The following is a 19,112-nucleotide window of genomic DNA, read 5'->3' as shown; positions in this document are numbered from 1 at the left end:
GTTGACGTATGGCTTCCTGCTGTTACGTTACGCGGATTCCTCTGGGTGAAGTTTGCTTGTAACCAGCTTGTCTTGGCACTGGCAGTTATTACTAGACTTTCTATGTTGACCTCAGTTGCCATCAACACTGCAAAGATGTGTCTGTTTTTACATAGCTGAATGAGATTAGGTCAACCGAACAAGTACAAACCTTGAGAGAGATAATTTCCACATTAGAAAAATAGAATATTCAAACCATAGAATAATAATAAAAAAAAATCATGATCTACCGTTAATTTGTTTCTATGACATAGTGCAGAGTTAATGAGTACTTCAGTATAAGGGGGTGCATGTTTTATTTGGACTAACAATAGATATTATAAGACAAGCTTCAGAGAGTTCAAAACAGGCCTAGAGGGTAAGGTGTAACTGCAAAGACCGACAGGAGCTGCAAACACACAGAACTTTGCTTGGCGACTCCCTATGGTTACTGCGCCTTATAAAGCAAGCTGCCATTTCCCAAAATGGCCACAGAGAGCAGAAAAGACAGGAGAGACAGAAAACCCGGACCGCAGTGAAAAACCGGATCGGATCAAACAGAATCCTTACACCGAGACGACTCCAGTGATCCAAGTCCCGACGGTTTCAGGACCAGAACCGGTGTCTGTGTGCCTGGAGGGTGAGTCGACTGCCCCGGGGGTGTTGGGTGCGTCTCCCTTGGTGGCACCGGAGCAGGCCTGCTCCGTGCTAATTGCTGCCAGGTAGCGCGAGGCGCCCCGACATCGCGGCCCGGAGAAGGTGTCCTTGCCCTCCACTTCTGATGAAGAACACAGCTGCCAGACACCTGCAGAGAAAACTTCTACGCTTACCTGTGTTCCGGGGCCAAGTCCCGAGTAAGCGACGTCCGTCCTGAAGGCCGTAGTGTTGCCGGAGCCCAGGAGGAGTCCCACGCTCGAGGAAGACATTGGCGTTGCTAAAGACCTGCCTGCTGTGGAGCCAGATGACATCTCTTACCTTCAGTTGGGTGAGGTGCCATCTTCTTCCGCCCAACAGGAGTCCGCTGCTGCCTTGCCAGACGAGGAGCCAGGCAGAGCCTTGTTTGGTGTGCCGCGGGTGATACACTTCCGGTGCAGCCGGATGTGACGTCATCCCTGCCGCCGAACTTGTGCCTGCCTAAGGCTCTCGCGAGGTTGGCCCTCTCAGATGACGTCAACAAGATGGCCGCCGCTTCCACTACAGAACCTGACTCAGACTGGGGTGAGTGCCGAACAGTGCTCCACTGACCCCACTCCGGGAAAGAGGACGTCGGACCCAAAGCTCATTCAATGTGGCCCCTGTACCATCCCCAAAGGTCGTGGCCGACCTAAAGGTACACATACTGGACTGGTCATGGACATTGCTAGGCCCAGTTCACCGGCCCCAGTTGCCCATGCCCCGTCACCATTCCTGCACCAAGTCCAACACCATCACCTGGGAGTAAGGGTAAGGCCAACCCTGTACGTTATGTCCGGGATCATCCTAGGCCTCGACCCTTGGCTACTAATCCCAATATTTCGGCCCCTGCTACCGCTCCCTTTGTGTTAAACAAGTTCCCTAATGATAACCTGTCCCCAGATATGTCAATGGACTTGAGGGACTGGGACTTTGGTGGAAAAGATGGGTGGTCAGGGGATGATTCTGAGGGAGAAATACCCTATGCAAACTGGATACCGGTAGCTAAGTCCCCTGGGTCATTAAGTCATTTAGGGACTCATCCCTATCCCAGAAATCTGCTACTTTTGGTGTGTCCTCCCAGACGGACACAAAGTCCAGTAGTCCACATGAGGAAAATCAGTCCGGGGAACCCCTTAAGTGGTGGGACCCAATGTTTCAGTGCTACTCCGCCAGTTTAAATAGGACCATCCACCAGCAGTAGCCGTGTTCTATCGTGGACCACTGGTGGGAAGGTCAACTATCCCAGGAGGAAATAGCTGAAGCTCTTCGTAAGAGGGTAGGCAAGATTAATTTAGGGATGAGAGTTCCTAAATTCATCCTCTCTTGTGGCAGTAAAACTCGTAAGGAGAGAGAGATTAATGCCAAGGACGGCAGCTGGCACCGAAGAGATGGCGTGCATCTATCACCAAAGGGTTTGGAGGTGTTCATACATAACAAGGGGAGTTTGCGGGAGGAATTAAGGCCAGAGGTCACAGCTTTCTGTGGGCGTGTCGTCCTTTGGGAAGCCGGTGTCCGGCAGAGGGGCCTCCGGGTGGCGGAGCTGCCGCGCCAGCTAAGCTCAGGAGACGGAGAAAGGGCGAGAACTTTAGGGTCCGTCTGTCAGCTGGAGCCCCTAGAAGAGCTCGGCAGGCTGGAGGTGCCGGCTTTAGGGCCGGCCTATGCCCAATCAACGATGCTAAAAGACTGGGTTCCAGCTTTAGGGCTGGGCCTAAGATGACCCTAGGGGCGGGAGGGGGAAGGAATGCAGCCCAACATCGGCTGATAAGGATCTCCCACTCCCATTTTACAGTGCTTCGGGCGGGGGGAGTGCGGTCAATTGCTGGCTGCTGGGCAAGGATCTCCCCCCATTTCGCATGGATCATACTGGGCTGGCGGTCAGGCTGGTTGATTTTAACAGCAGGTGTTAAAATAAAGATATGACCTTTTCTTCCAACCTTGTGTGGTGTCACGTTATTTGGTTTAGCGTTACAAAGAAAGGGTGGCGCTTAAAGCCTTTATCCATTGTACCTATAGTTGCTGATCGGGTGGTAAGTACTTAACCAATTAAGTACTAGAGGAAGTAGATTTACTGAACATATTTTTTCTAATCTTCACTTCTACCAACAATTGTTGCATTGTTAATATATTAATACTTTTACTAATACATAATACGTATGTTAAAATTGTGCAGAAGACTTTTTTTTAGGTCTTCCCTACAGATCAAAATGGTAACACGTTCCAATGTTACTACAGCATCAAGGGCCACTAATGTTATTTAGATCACTAATGCTTAAAGGGATCCATGGTAAACTCTAAACAAAATGTGCAGGCTGCTTCAGTACTGAATGAAGCAAATCTGTTACTAGCCTGTTCGTACTTAAGGTTATAAATGTTCAGTATTTGCACAAACTGGTTGCTTATTTGGCCTAGGATAATAACCTTGGATCAAGCTGTTCTGTAGAAATAAACAACATCTGTATAAACAGAGTATGATTATAGTTCTCTGATGGGGATGTAAGATATTATCCTGGAAAAGGGAACTGGTCTACTGTTCATTCTTGTAATTGATGGAAATGTAAACATTGGGTTTTAGGTGAGAATGTCAATATTTGAAATATTTATTTAACCTTTTTAAACGGCCACCTGTGACATTACCAAAAATTGTAATTTAAAAAAAAAAACACTTAGGGGCTTATGCAGAGAGGATAGAGATTAACAGGGAAAACGGCAATGAAATATCCACAAATTTGGGATATATTATGGCCGTATGCAGAAAGCGCCTTTACCTTCTTTTAGCAGATGTTAGTAAAATAGCCAAGTTTTCCTGGCTACCTGGAACACGCCATAGTAAAGGGCAGAATGGCGCGTTCCAGCGCTTCGGTCCTTCTGGCATTGCACGCTAAAATAGCATGGCGAGTTCCAGGTTCTCGCCACGAGTGTGGCGACTTTTACACTTTACAAAACTGTTCTGGCGGATTTTAAAAATCGCGCCATTTTCTCCTGACTAAAAGGTTTTCTGGCAAGTTTTTTGGCCAGAAGATGGCGCAATTCCCTTTCCGATCCTCTCTGCATAAGCCCCTTAAGCTTTACAGTGAATAACTCTTTATATATTTTTTTCTATGTGCCAACAATATAAAAACGAGGCAGGGGATTGGCAGGTCAGCGGACCCGAAAAAATGCACCAACAACTCACCGGTATGAAAAAATAAAAAACTGTTTTATTAAACTACATAAAACAGGGGACAAAAAAGGGTAATCTCCTCCCATGCGTTTCACACTGCAATACTCCTTGAGAAAGCGCTATTGCAGCGTGAAATGCATGGACGGAGATTCCCCGTTTGTTCCCTTTTTTGTTCCTTGTTTTTATGTAGTTTAATAAAAGTGGACGCACGGCAGCTCTGCAGTATTGGACACATCAGAAAAAAACATGTATATGTTTGAAGGAGACGGTGTTTGATTGTGAGCCGTGCTACGTTTCACCGGGACGATAGAGGGAGAGATTGAACTTCAATCGAGTGGGGCAGAGGTAATTCATATTTTCTTCATCAGTGCATTTCCCCGCCAGTTGTTCCAGCAGAGCCTGCATGCTCAATCCGTATGTACACACCAATAAGTCCTCATCCTTCCTTCCAACTACAAAGTGGTTCTGTTTAATCATTGATTATACCTGCACCTACCAGCTGCTGCTATTACCTGAACTTTTATATACATATAGACTTCCACTAATGGACTGTTGGAGATTTGTTCATATCTCCTTACGGCTCTTTTTGAGCTATGAATGGCTCTTTTGCAACTATCACTGCCAAAAATATAAGGATGCAATTTTTGCCATAGAAACTATATTTTTATTCGATGCATATGATTTATAAATAGGATGATAAATATTTGAGTAGTTTGCCTTACTGTGTTTTTCTCCAAAAACTTTTTGGAGGTACAGATGTAGCCAACATTATTGCCCTTGTTGACACACGATAACCATGTTTCTGCGTTATTGTGCAATTTGCAATTCAATATAATGAAGTCGCAGATTGTAAAAATGTAGATGCTTTGGCGCCAAGTAGTGTGGTTTTGTGCCTTACGATAAAGGGTGCAATAACATTTTAAATGGAATTACTGCTAAATGTCATTGGCTCAGATTGTCATTTGGCTCTACCGTTGTGACCTGCAACTACAGTATAATATCACCACCCACCAATATGAGACAGTCTATACACAGTCATGGAGTCTTAACTTGAGGAAAATGTCAATAGTTCCTATTGTCCATTTTACGGGATCATCTCACCAAAACTGTTCAAAGAGAGAAATCAGGAGAAAATGGCATCAGTGTTAAAAACAAAAACAAAAAACAAAAAATAAGATCATAGTATAATTTTATTTTTTCTTGTGTGTGTTAAATACCATATATAATTTTCTTAATATCTAGCATCTGAGGTTACCATGGTTAACTTTACTTAGGTTTTGAGTAACACAGAAAAATGGGGTCTCCTTCTGTCGGAGTTTACATGTTACTATAATAACCTCCGATGGCAGAGGGCTCTGGGAAGTCATCCATTTTGACTGCCAGACAACATGCTGTTGTTTGTGGTTTGTGCACTGTTGTAGGTTAATGTAAAGTTGTGTTTAGTTGTTAATTAAGCTTCAGGTCTTTGCAAAGGTTGGGGGTCTATGTATCAAGGCAACAGTGAAGTAATTCTGGGGCAATAGAACTGCCCCAAATAAAAAAAATCCTATTACATTGAATGGGACTTTGTTCTTTGATACATATGGTGGTTATTTTGCCGCATTATTGCTCTACTTTTGAGTATTTCAACTGCTCAAATATTCTGTACAAAAGTAATGAGCACAAAAATAGAAGGAGCACACAAAAGATTTTGGTAGTGTCAAAAGACTTCCAAGTGTATTAATACATCAGAGTCAATACAGGTAATGTTTCAGGACACAAGGTCCCTTCCTCAGACCAAACACCTCATAAGTGATAAGCTACAAACATTTATATTTACCCCCACACGGTAAAATATTTACCTACCCCCAGCAACACCTGTAGTGCAGGTACATGTTGGAGGCACTAACCTTCAGTGGTTATTTCTTAGATAAGTGACAATATTTTATACAGCCTGTCACAACTAAACCATAAAAGTAAAACCTATCCCTTTTAGGGAAACTAACTATACAGCAGCATAAGCCTTTCTAACTGTTGCTGGCCAACTAACCTGGTTCCCAGCTTAAATAACACTCCAGTTTCGGGTTACCATATACTAAATAATATCCAGTCTTTAGACACTGCAATATACATTGTGTTCTTATCTGATAGATGGGGACAGCGTCCCAAGAGTCCAGGCAATTCTTCCGGACACTGCAACTCATGAAGGGGGCGTCCTCATTAAATCCTCCAATGTTGTACAGATGTAGCTTCTGGTTTTCTGAACACGTTGAGGTCTGAAATACCGGCTGCTCCATTTCTTTGCATTAAGCTGTGATAAATCTTGCGTGATCGCTTGCAAGTTTGAATAATGTGTGCTACATGTGTATCTTGAAGAAATATTCATGTTCATTTATGTAAAGTAGAAAAAGATGCAACACACCACGATCAATGAATAGAGAGAGGGCGACTTGATAAAGCGCTTAGCGCAAAACATGGTGGTTCGTATCAGCCTCCGTTTTACATGATTGAATAAATCTTTTATTTTTTGGAGTCACCCTCTCTTAATCGGTGGTGCTTCACATCTTTTTCTAGTTTTATCTATGCACTTTGGCGGACTGCACACCTAAGGACTCCCAATACGGTCTTTATCACATGAAATAGAGGAAAATAAAACAGCAACAGTGAGTTCCTCTGTTTATTTCAATGGACTGATTTGCTAAGGGGGTCTGAGGCATACATCTATTATGGCTTAGCAGAATACATTGCGCTATTGTGATTCCTAAGGTTGCATGCTCTCAGAGAGGAAAGCCAGATAGGAGCTATCGTCATTACTTTGCCTATAACCAAGCACCTTACCTCTCAATTAGACCTCACTTGGACATGTATGGGACACTTTATTAAGAATTCTTAAGAAAATGATTTAGAAAAATTGGTCTTTTCATTTTTTTTCTTGCTTTTTGCTGTTACAACACTCTGGAGCCCCAGAATCCTATTTGAACTTTCAAAAAAATGTTCATGTATGTAGCTGGCGTTATTGCAGGAAAACACATCCCCCTGGCATGAGTTTGAACTAGTTATTGGGCAATTTTCAAAATAATGGCACCATGAGTGGCAAAATCACACGGTTTTGCGCATAGTGCAATAACATCTTCTACATCTGTTACTCAACCATGAGCAATACAAGTTTGGAATTACAGCAGCATACTTTTCTCCGTTAAGTAATCTAATGACTAGCACCAACAAAACCATTTCCAAAACAATACTTCTTATTTGTGACCAAGAGTGAATGTATGTTTAAGATGCCACGTAAATGGTTCTACTGCTTTAAAAGGACCTTGGTTAAAGCCAATGCCAACATGCAGTGCCAATACTACAGAACAAGACACCAATAGAAATGTAATTATGTCGTCCACAATACACGTCACATTTAATATCTATTATTTACTTCTAGCCAATATCACTCAATCATGAACAATATAAGAAGGATCCAGTCATCACTTTCACGCTTTACATAGTATTTGAGTATCGATGAATACCAACACATTTTTGCCCATACTCTATGTGGTGAAGTGATCTGTCATTTGTTCAGCAAGATTTTACCTCCATAGGTGATTACATTTTCTCAAGCAAGGGGAAGCCTGCTTAATTACCTATTGAAAAGCAGACTTGATAATTAGTAATTATGCTTTATAAATTCGATTTTTTGCTGTATTTTAAATAAGTTACATTTAATCCCTGAACACTGCTGAAGTTCCATATGTATTGAAAACTCAAAGGTATATTTCCACCCCAGCGATATGCATATCCTTCTCCACAAGATTCATCAGCATGTAATAAAATGAACAAACTCATGCATAGAAGATAATTACGGGCTTTTTTTAACCTTGGTTCCTCACAATTTTACAATTTTAAATCCAGTATTAGTTTTTAGATCAAATGGTTGATCTATTATTATTGAGTATGTTCCAACCGTGTTCATTTATATTCTTCCCCCAGCAAAAAGTGACCACATGTGAAGTCCCAGAGAAACCTTGTTTCATTGGTCCCTTATGGCACTAGTTTTTATTGTACAGTAGTTTTTCATTGAACAATGACACACCTGTATTAATGTTTACATTTTGGAAGAATGGGGGTGGGGGGGTTCCATTGTAAAAAAAAATGCAGTTGTCATAGCAGAGCACCAACACATAGAAATTATTCTAATGTGTAAGATTTATACAACATTTAATGTGGAAAAAGCTTTGCTCAATGTTATTGGGTATCCTCTATTCCCTCTATTATTTTCCTTTTGGCTTCCTTTTGATCTAGGGGGCAGACACCAATACTTCGTCAAACGATTGTGGCGCATTAACTAACCCAGAGTCCCCTTGTGCTGCAATGTTGCTTCAGTTGAGTTTTCTTGCTCAGGGGGTATGGCTGAACTGTGAATTTGAAACTCCTTTTAATAGTAAAAATAAATAAATGAAAACCACATCTCTTAGTGCTCTTTATTATCAAACAGCTGATTACAGAATAGACAGGTCTTCTAAGTTTAGAATATCAAGGTAACAAAACAAATTAGTTCAACACCAATGCAAACCTGGATTTTATTTATCTCAAAGAGTCATTTATCTTCACTCTAATCTCCAACATATTTTATTGCATATCAGTTGTAAACAAGCTTCTTTCTTAAGTACAGTAACACAAAACAGACTCCAAACTAACTGTTACAATTTCATAGCGCTTTAGTTATCAATATTAACTTCATATAGTATCAACTAAACTACATGGATACATTTGTGACAACTTTGTTGCCTTGATTTTATATTTGGTGTAGTTCCCCCCACTCTTTTCCCTTTTTATACACAGATGGGAAGCAGGGGCTCCCCGGAGCTGAAACATGCTATTTCTTCCTGGTCCCCCAGATACCAGGTTAGGTAGCACAGGTCCTGCCTCCTCATATTGGCCTGAGTGACGCGGGGGGATTTAAATACAGGTACTGGCGATACCTTTCCCAGCATGTATTTTGTCAACCAGGACGTCCCTGGAGCTGGAATGAACACGTTTCAGTTCTGGGGACCCCTTCTTGCCACCCATAAAATAATAAGGAGGGAGAAGAATAGAGGGAGGAACTGCTCTTTTAAAGAAAAACCTGAGTTAAGTTTATTTTAGAACCTGACATAAACAGCATGAAAGATAAACAATTTTAACAAGACACATTGACATACTGTATGTATTTTCTCTACTCATCTTTTCTGGCATGGTCATCACTTTCGTCGTACACAGTAAGGTCCAGTGTCAGTACATGACTAAAATAGCATTCGTCTGCCTAAAAGGCAAGAAAGTGTTAAAGATGTCATACATGTGTTATCCAAGAGATGACCGTTTAAGAGGGGAAAGCTTTGGTCTATGGCTATTGTGTATGGCATATCAGATGGAATACAATAGAAATAAGTAACTTGCAATTTGGTAAGGAGTAAACAAATTTCCCTCAACGTGATGGTACTTTAACACCTTGGTTTCCAGTAGGGCTTATGACCTACAGTGCTTGAACGCACAGGAAAGTGACTCTACTTTTGTATGACCTAGAGATCTCAAAAACATTATAGTTCACACAAATATACACATATGTAGATAATCAGAAAATATATATCATATCTGAATATAGAAATCAAACATCTACATATTCTAAACAGAATATATTTTGTTAATGATGATAGACTTATTTTTTTATTCTTTGTTGTGCACTCTTCTTGGGACAAGCAAACACTTCTTGTGCCCAAACTTTCCCCCCCTAACCCTTTCAGTGGCCTTCTGATGCTCGGTGAACAATACAATGGCCAGCAGGCTGGTGACCCCTGTTACATAAATGGAGCATCATGATTTTTTCTCCTTTCTCTGGCTATCACTGAACCGCAGAATAAATGAAATATATATGCCTCTGCTGCTTAGGGATACCAATGGAGAGGCCAGGGCCATGTGATGAAAACGTATGACACATTGTGACCAGATATGTTGGTATTAAATAGTTAAGCTGCAATTCATATTTGGGGTTATACCTTGCAAAGTTACATTACATGTAAGAGAAAAAGGACTTGTGATGAGCAGACTGGTTACTATATATAAATGTCTATATGTGGTGAAACAAGCATTGAGTATCAAAATTCTGATACTCATGCTCACAATATGCTACATGGACTGAAATAACAGGGTCTTTTTATTACTGCTACATCAATAGAGTAATGATCGAAGCAGACTCAATACTGTTTTTTGTCGTTTCGTACTAATATACGTTACAAATATTATAGCGAGTCAGTAAGAAAGCTTTACCACAAACATGAGCCACTGGTCTAAGGCTTTACATTCTTTATTGGGTATAAAAGACATGAAAAAAATACACCCAGCAAATATTAAAAAAATAATATATGGCAGAGCGCCTTTGTCATCGCTTATTTTATCACTAGGTGGTGGTAATATATTTGGAATTTCTCTGGTGGTTTATGGGGCCAGATCTGCATAATACTGCCTGTCCGCAGACTGTAAACATACCTGTGTGCAGACTCCAATTAATGCATCTGCTCTGGAATAAAACTCATCCTTTAGAGAAATAACCACCATTTGAAACTGTTCCCTTGACTGTTCCTTGATATAACGTGTCACCTAAAAACATACTGATTTCAATATGAGTTCATACCATATGTCCCAATTATGCCATTTATAACACCATTATATCTTATCGTCAGAAAATTAAAATGTTTTATTGCCAACAGCAATTTCAAATTTAACATTGGTGGCCGTTTCGGTGATTTCATGTAGGATTCTGAATGATTTTATGTATATAAGAAATATGATTATGGTTACAACAGGGTGCCCAATATTTCTTTTACAAGGACTTTGTTTCTTTCCAAAAATCTCTTTAACACAAAGAGAAAAGGTCCCTAATGAATGCACTCAGTGTTGTGATAAATTATTATAAAATGGTTTTAATTGAAAAACAAACATGTTAACAAATAAATTGAATTGGTATAATAGATCCATGGCCAATTTGTAAATACACAAATCAGAGATACAGAAATATAATAAGTTATCTATACACACTATATAGTTCAACTGCAATATATAACTGTTGGTATAGTCATTTATACGATATTAGATAAATGACATTAGTATTAGATACCAGCAATTTTATTTACAAAAACTCCACATTCACTAATTGAATATGGAGCACAAAAATTCCTATATATATGGCAAAAATATGCCAAATAAGGGTGCAGTCAAACTAATAATTATGGTTTTAACATTTATCAAATTATGTTCATGAAAATGTGAAAATCGCTGCGCGGCATAATGACGCCTCGCTGCCATGACACTGCCGGTAAGACTCGACAGTGGGTAAAATCACTCATTTGTCGAGCCCTGTCTATATCTATAGATATAGAGATATACATCTCATTTGGCATTACACTAAAATAGGTCACTCCCTCAAAATCCATATTTCAGGGTCTGCCAGTTCTGGCCGAATCGAATGTTACAACATTCAAATTGGCGGATGTTATGAGACTCGCGCAAAGGGAAAATAATGGCGGTTTCAGAAGCAATCGACAGAATTTTTAACTGTCCATAGGGCCTATGAATATCTGTCTGCGAATCGAATGTTGCTAATTTTGAGGTGCTATTTCCAAGAGGTAACTTACTTTGCCTATGTTTGTGTTATCCAAAGCTGCATCTACTTCATCTAAAATGAAGAAAGGGGCTGGACGGAAGCTAAAATAAAATAAAATACATTTCAACAAACATACTGTACTTGTTTTAGTTACTTTTTTTGTTGGGTACCATTGTAAATATCATTACCTTTTTTTAACAAACAGAAGTGCAAAATAAACTACTCGAAGTGTACCACATAAAACATAATTGCTGGTAGATGTCAAAGATTTCTGGAAAATATTTTAATGAAGTCTAACTCCAATCAAACCCTTGTTTTTAATCTCCATAACCCTGAATGTATCTCTGTAGTAGGACCCCCTCCAAAACCTATTATGCAGCTCCAGTGTATATACTGACATGACTGGGGTTATAGAATTGAGGCCCTTAATTTCGCTGGCTCTTCCTACAATTTTACTACGGTATATTAGAAGCTGCCTGCTGTGTAAAAGGATCACATTTCCATCTTGCCAATGCACTAAACTCAACGTTACAGTTTCTGTTATGAAGACATTCCAAAGATGAAATAGAAGAGAGTATCGGGGCTTTAGTACAAAGTACCGTAACGTAATTTCTAATTATTTAAAAATAGGAAACAAAGCTTCATTATGTATTCATGGGCCTTGGTCATACTGACCATATTTCAATACCCACTTCTGGCCGATGTCTCCTGCAGACGTTAGCAGATATTTATCAGTCTCCCAGCTGCAAAACGAATTCAAAGTACTACTACACCACATCTAGTAAAGGTCCTCCAATGGTTTACATGAATGTTTTCCACCATCAATCTGGTGACATTTTTTGCCCCCGTTTTGCTGCGGTGAGACTTTGATAAATTACGATCTCTGTCTTACCTGTGTATTGCAAACACAAGGGCCAAAGCTGCCACCGACTTTTCTCCGCCAGACAAGTTGTCCATTGGCATAAAACGTTTTCCAGGAGCTACACAATTATAGCTGATTCCCTCAAGATAGGGTTCTTCTGGATTTTCAGGACTAAGAAATGCCTGAAACACAGAAATATTATGTTAACCCGTATTCAAATTTATTGGTTGCAAATGCTCATCTAGCAGTTTAAATCAAATGACGGTAATAATATATTTTTTATAGAGGATTCAAACAAGTGGGCATGTCATAACTAAAATATCCCAAAGTGTAAAGATATTAACTTCTTGGTAATGACTTGTAATGGTAATAAAGTAGATTATGTCAACATGACGACTAAAAATGGTCTTAAAATAAAAATAACCGTATATTTGAACATTCTTGCCACGTAAACTATACATCATACTGCATCCCCAGAAAAAAAAATGTTTCGTATCATTCTTAATAAATAAAGTAGAGTACATATGGTTTTTGGTCTCCTGATTCTTTGAGTAGTTTGAACTGCTACTCATGTTTGGAGAAAGTCAAGCAGGGGAATACTTAAGTAAACGTTAATAGGGTTGAGGATATTAAGAGATTTCAGTTACCCCATACAGAACCCTCATCTGGGGCACCTGTATACTTAAGTAGATTTTCTTCGGTTCCCACTAAATGGTTGTAGTATGCACTGGGCAACAGAATATATAGCGTATAACATGCTATCCATGGAACGGAACCCGAAACGCCTGATATTCAAAGTGAATATCTTATCTTTATCATTTTATTAACACTTTCTTAACCTAGTCTTTTTACATTTTTGTGCTCATTTGCATGTCATTTCCCAGAATCCCTTGCTGCAGTGGTAGCACTGTATGCTTGGTGATAATGGTTGAAAGGCAGGGTTGCAGACCTGTCTAAGACATGTGAATGTATTCACAAGTGATATTCTTTATTGGCTACATTTTCAGTGTAGACATGTAAACCTACATTTAAATCCCCAGTCCAGATAGAACATTACCAGGTTATATTCTGCAACAGTTGTATGCTTCCCAGTTGGAATATAAACCTACCTAAACCCAAGATGACAATTAGGCGTAACAACCCTGCTAACTACAGGACACGGCTAATCCATATAAGACTGTTCAAATGTAAAACTCTTGGAAGCACATTACACACAAGATGCCATTTAGCCTGCACTTAAATACAATTACTGTGCAACACGAAACCTTGCTTCAAAGTCAAGTGAAATCATGCAAACCTGGGCGCTGGCATTTCTGCAGAGCTTCTTGTAGATCTGATCGATAGCTATAGAAACATGCTCAAAACACTGGCTAAAAAGCTCATATCTCCTGTGCTTCACTTGCTCAAATTGTTGCCTACACAGCCTGGCTTTCTTTCTGCTGGCCTCAAAAGCTATGAAAAAATAAACACATTGAATTTAATGTTGAAGAGTAAAGAATGGCAACTGGCAACGTCTAGCTCACTGTGATGTTCCTTATATGACCTAGCTTATGCTAAAACACTTTCTTAGTGACTTCAAGTCAGGTTTCCGTGCATTTGAATTGGTTTTAGATATACAGTATACATTACTTGTACTGGTCAAGGTAGTGACCACTGGAGATATTAGAGCAGAGTCTAACCTGCAATAACTTCAATGATCTGTCTTCCCACAGACCAAAAGTACATTGTTAATTAGTAATTTCTCAGATCATTTAGACAAACTTATCATACCATTCACTTTTAGAATATATGAAAATGAATAAGTCTATTTTACTATGAATTGGATGCAAATTTCTCTATATTCTAAACACTAGACAGGTTTTACCCTGCCTCACTGAATAGTACAGCCACAAAGAACTTCCATTTGTTGCTCATCCTCACTTACATTGTATGAGGAGGGGAGGGGGTAAAGGGATACATGTTTTTAAAATGCAGATGCTACATGCTGTATGATAGAGATAGATACGCTGGCAAAGTTGTGGGCTAAACAACATCCAATAACTTGTATAACTCTGGTGCTGGGCATATCAGTATTGCAGAAATGTAGCAGTAATACCACATATTAAAAGTTTCACCGTAGGTTATTTAAGGTCTTCAAATGTATTTGTATGTAACTTTTGTTAAACTGGAGGATTAACTGGCAACACTATTAAGTGTTTAGACAGCATCGTGTTGTATTGTAGTGTTCATTATTGCAGCATGTTCAGTCAAGTGCCCGACTATGAACGGTTTTAACAAAGAATTACCAGACAATTCTACTCTTTTATTCAACGATGAAACATTATGGGTTCTGAAAAATAGCAGTGAAAAAACACTGTAATTAGCATATTGTGCAAGACTTATGTTACCATCTGCAGTTTCTTGAAACTTGTCCCTAACATTTTGTAGTTTTTCCAGTGCTTTTAAGTTTGGAGCAGCAGTTTTGAGTAAAGCATTTTCTTGTGTGATGCCTTCTTGACGCAGTTTCATGAGTTCAGCAGTTACCTCCTTATCAGATTGTAGGTTCTGTTTGAAAAATAACAAAAAACGGTTTGCTCGTGTCAAATATGATTTTAATCTACTGAACAGGTACATGAATGGATAAAAAATAACAGAACAGGCTGTTTGAATTTCGACACATTCGCCCATCTTTAGTCTTGAGCTGCTATTTCTAAGAGGTTACTTGTATTTACTTGGTATACTAATAACTAGTCATGGCAAATTTATAGATACATTCATCCCTTTGCATTAAGTGTAATTTTTAATTTAGAAGCACAACTTTAGAAAATCTTACTGTCTGTTATTCTACAAAACCTATGTGGTGAATTTCATATTAGAACAAAAGACAAAAAGGCTTAGTGCTACATCCAACTTGAGCTCACCTATACCACCTTTGTAATGGCAGTTCTTCCTAAGCACTTGTGAATGACCAGTCTATTAAAACAGCTCTCCCTCCATTAGAAAGGTTATGGGAGCTTTTTGCATGTGCAGCAGTATTAGGACATACAGATGGGCCATACCGTGAGATAGTTATAGGCTTAAAATACTTTAGTCAAAGAATTAAACTAAATGACCCTTGCTTATGAGAAGATATACAGATAAGTATTTAACTATATAGTTTGTCAAGTTAGATGTAGCACTGGGGATTTCTGTCTTTTGTTCTATACATAAGGTTACAATCCGAGTAGCACAAAAATATTTATGACTAGCTGAGAGACCCGGCGTTGCCCGGGATGTAAATGCGTAATAGGTAGTATTATTTATAAATTGTGGAACAATAGATGACTATTTGTTGTAAAGGTTGGATAATAATGTTGAAAAGATGGAATAAAATGTAATACGATGTTGTTTAAAAATGGTTTATTGTAAACACACCACAATACAATGTATATTTTGTTGACATAACAGATGTAAAAATGTGAGGCGTGTGTCCTGCTAGGGTGTGAGGCGGCGGGTGGCGCGTGGGTTGTGAATGCTGTCTGTGAGTGGGGGTCCTGCTAGGGTGTGAGGTGGTGGGTCAGTGATGTCGGTGCGTAGGGGCGGGAGGCAGCAGTTGTGTGTGGCGGCAGGTAAGGGGGGTGGGAGGGGAGGAGGGGGGTGGGAGGGAAAGGGGAGGAGGGGGGAGGGAAAGGGGTGGAGGGGGGAGGGGAGGAGGGGGGAGGGGCGAGGAGGGGGGAGGGGAGGAGGGGGGAGGAGAGGGGAGGAGGGGGGAGGGGAGGAGGGGGGAGGGAAAGGGGAGGAGGGGAAGAGGAGGAGGGGGGAGGGGAAGAGGAGGAGGAGGGGGAGGGGAAGAGGAGGAGGGGGAGGGGAAGAGGAGATGGGGGGGAGGGGAAGAGGAGGAGGGGGGAGGGGAAGGAGGAGGGGGGAGGGGAAGAGGAGGAGGGGGGAGGGGAGGAGGAGGGGGGAGGGGAAGGGGAGCGGGGGAGGGGAAGGGGAGCAGAGGGGGGGAGGGGAAGGGGAGCGGAGGGGGGGAGGGGAAGGGGAGGGCGTAAGTGGAAGGGGAGTGTAGGGGGGGAGGAAAGGGCAGCGTAGGGGGGGAGGAAAGGGGAGCGTAGGGGGGGAGGAAAGGGGGGAGGAAAGGGGAGCGGAGGGGGGGAGGAAAGGGGAGCGGAGGGGGGGACGAAAGGGGAGCGGAGGGGGGGAGGAAAGGGGTGCGGAGGGGGGGAGGAAAGGGGAGCGGAGGGGGGGAGGAAAGGAGGAAAGGGGAGCGGAGGGGGGGAGGAAAGGGGAGCGGAGGGGGGGAGGAAATTGGAGCGGAGGGGGGGAGGAAAGGGGAGCGGAGGGGGGGAGGAAAGGGGAGCTGAGGGGGGGAGGAAAGGGGAGCTGAGGGGGAGGAGGAAAGGGGAGCGGAGGGGGGGAGGAAAGGGGAGTGGGGGGGGGAAAGGGGAGTGGGGGGGAAAGGGGAGTGGGGGGGAGGAAAGGGGAGTGGGGGGGGGAAAGGGGAGTGGGGGGGGAAAGGGGAGTGGGGGATGGGGGGGGGAAAGGGGAGTGGGGGAGGGGGGGAAAGGGGAGTGGGGGGGAAAATGGGAGTGGGGGGGGAGAAAGGGGAGTGGGGGAGGGGGGGGAAGGGGAGTGGGGGAGGAGGAAGGGGGGGGGAAAGGGGAGTGGGGGAGGGGGAGTGGGGGGAAAGGGGAGTGGGGGAGGGGGATGGAGAGCAGTGGGCTTATGTATTGTCATAATTTATGTATGTGTTTTCCCCCCCCTCCTGGTTCGGCGGGTGGTCGCTCCCTCGTTCCCCGTGACTCGCCCCCCCCTGTTCCCCGTGACTCGCCCCCCCCGTTCCCCGTGACTCGCGGCTTGCCCCTCCCCCCCGTTCCCCGTGATTCACGCTCCCCCCCGTTCCCCGTGACTCGCGCTCCCCCCCTGTTCCCCGTGACTCGCGCTCCCCCACCCCCGTTCCCCGTAACTCGCGCCCCCCCCCCCCGGAGCCCGCTTGGTCCCCCGATGTGCCGTCCGGCTGAGCGGCGGTAGGAAGCGCCCTTTGTGGGCCTGAGGCTGAGGCGGGACGCGCAGTGGGCCTGAGGCTGAGGCGGGACGCGCAGTGACTTACCTGAGGGGGAGGTAGCGCCGGGGAGGTAAGGGAACGGCTGGGGTAGGAGGGCCGCGCTTCCCCTCCGTCCGGAGCCGGTGCAGGGCGGCGCACGTGATGGGGGACGGACGGACAGAGGGGGGGGGGTGGTGTGTGTGTGTGTGTGACCGGCCAATGAGAGGTGTGCGGGGGTGGACCAAGGGAGCCAATCTGATTGCCGCTAGGGACACAGGGAGGGAGACACATACATACAGACAGACAGACAGACGACACATAGGACACTTTGAGAAATATATAGTAGATGTGGTGGAATTTGGGTTCTGAGCTTACAGGGGCTGTGTGTGTCTGGAAGTTGATATTGGACATTATAACCATTTACTTACCTGTAGCTAAAAACTCAACACCATGTGGATTAGCAGTGAGCTATCATAATCAAAACAATATGAACAGCAACTATTCCACACTTGCAGGTCAAGAATGTTTATGGCAAAGATCTGGGCCTAAACAAAGCTTCATATAATTGCCCAAAATGATGAATGTACAGTGGCTGAATGATCGTGTAAATACGCATTAGTATAGTATAATTTTTTTTTTTTACTCAGATTTTTATTGAAGTTTAACATCATACAGCAACGTATATAATTGACTTCCAATGAGGTAACAATGTTATATTGTAAAACTTGCATTGAACAAAGTACAAATCAAGAAAGAAAAAAAAGAAGGGTGGGGGGTGAAGGGGAAAGGGAATCCGTCTGTTCCTCTTGGTCCTCTCCTTGTTCCTAAATTGAATGGTATAGTATACATATTTTAATGGATTAACAGGTAAATACAATTTTAGAAATCGGTTTTTAAGATATAATATATTTCTTGTGGAATTTTTTTAATTGCTTCACATAATTCCAGTTTGAATAAATATGCCACTATAGGTTTCAGAACGTGACAAAAAGAAGTGTACAGATGAAGTTTCACAAAGATAATACACCTCAATGAATACACAAGATAAAGTTGTTTACCTTTAGATGTTCTGGAAGTTCACTATAGTCTATGTGAATGTTCCCCTCTCTTTCATAGACCTGTGTAGTCGCTTGCGTACTTTCAACTTCTGTTTCCTGTTGTAAAATAGGGCACTACTAAATAAAAATATCCTTGCTAGCATTAAATGTAGATAGAAGCTAAAACGTTAACGCAATTGGATATTTGTAAACATAGTTTGCCATTTAAAATATGAACATACTATATTGCTGCCTATGAACCTCTATGCTGTGTGTGTGTAGGGTAATATTTGACATTTCAGAATGGATAAAAGGAAAAAAACAAATTCACATTTAAGCATTACAGCAAATGTCTACCGAAACCTCAATAATACCCTTATATGAAACATAAATAAAAGTATTGCAGAATCGGAAGAAATAATGAATACTACCAAAAAATATAAATTTTAAATACTGTAAAATATTTGGTACACATTTTGGATTGTGGTTTTGTGCAGCATTGCTCTACCTCTATTTCAATGATATCCTCTAATGATCCCAAAAGGAGATTTATGTGCATATCTTGTACTTTGCAATCCAGAAGCAAGTTGTGCCTTTCTAATTTTCTTTCTTCTATCAAGGTTTCAACTTTCATGGTTTCTTTTTGCATCTTTCCCATTTCCCTACCAAAAAAAAAAAACATATACATTTAAAACACATGACAAAAGAAAACAAAAATAAGTTGATACCTGCATCCTGAAAATTCAGAAACCAGT

General features: G+C 41.8%; 1 protein-coding gene across 1 annotated transcript in view; it reads right to left on the bottom strand.

The window, feature by feature from the left end:
* Positions 1–8,287: 8,287 nt before the first annotated feature.
* The window catches only part of SMC1B (structural maintenance of chromosomes 1B), a 40,674-nt gene continuing 29,849 nt past the window's right edge, over positions 8,288–19,112 (bottom strand). Inside the window, exons 18-25 of the mRNA XM_075602745.1 lie at positions 18,866–19,019; positions 18,379–18,474; positions 14,706–14,862; positions 13,616–13,770; positions 12,349–12,500; positions 11,488–11,557; positions 10,343–10,453; positions 8,288–9,122 (exon numbers count right to left, since the gene is read on the bottom strand). Coding sequence (XP_075458860.1) covers positions 9,036–9,122; positions 10,343–10,453; positions 11,488–11,557; positions 12,349–12,500; positions 13,616–13,770; positions 14,706–14,862; positions 18,379–18,474; positions 18,866–19,019 — 982 coding nt within the window. The 3' untranslated portion in view covers positions 8,288–9,035. The remainder of the gene's footprint in view (positions 9,123–10,342; positions 10,454–11,487; positions 11,558–12,348; positions 12,501–13,615; positions 13,771–14,705; positions 14,863–18,378; positions 18,475–18,865; positions 19,020–19,112) is intronic.

The sequence above is a fragment of the Ascaphus truei genome, chromosome 5 (genome assembly GCF_040206685.1).
Source record: "Ascaphus truei isolate aAscTru1 chromosome 5, aAscTru1.hap1, whole genome shotgun sequence".
Taxonomy (NCBI): Eukaryota; Metazoa; Chordata; class Amphibia; order Anura; family Ascaphidae; genus Ascaphus; species Ascaphus truei.
This window is presented reverse-complemented; position numbering and strand designations above follow the sequence as displayed.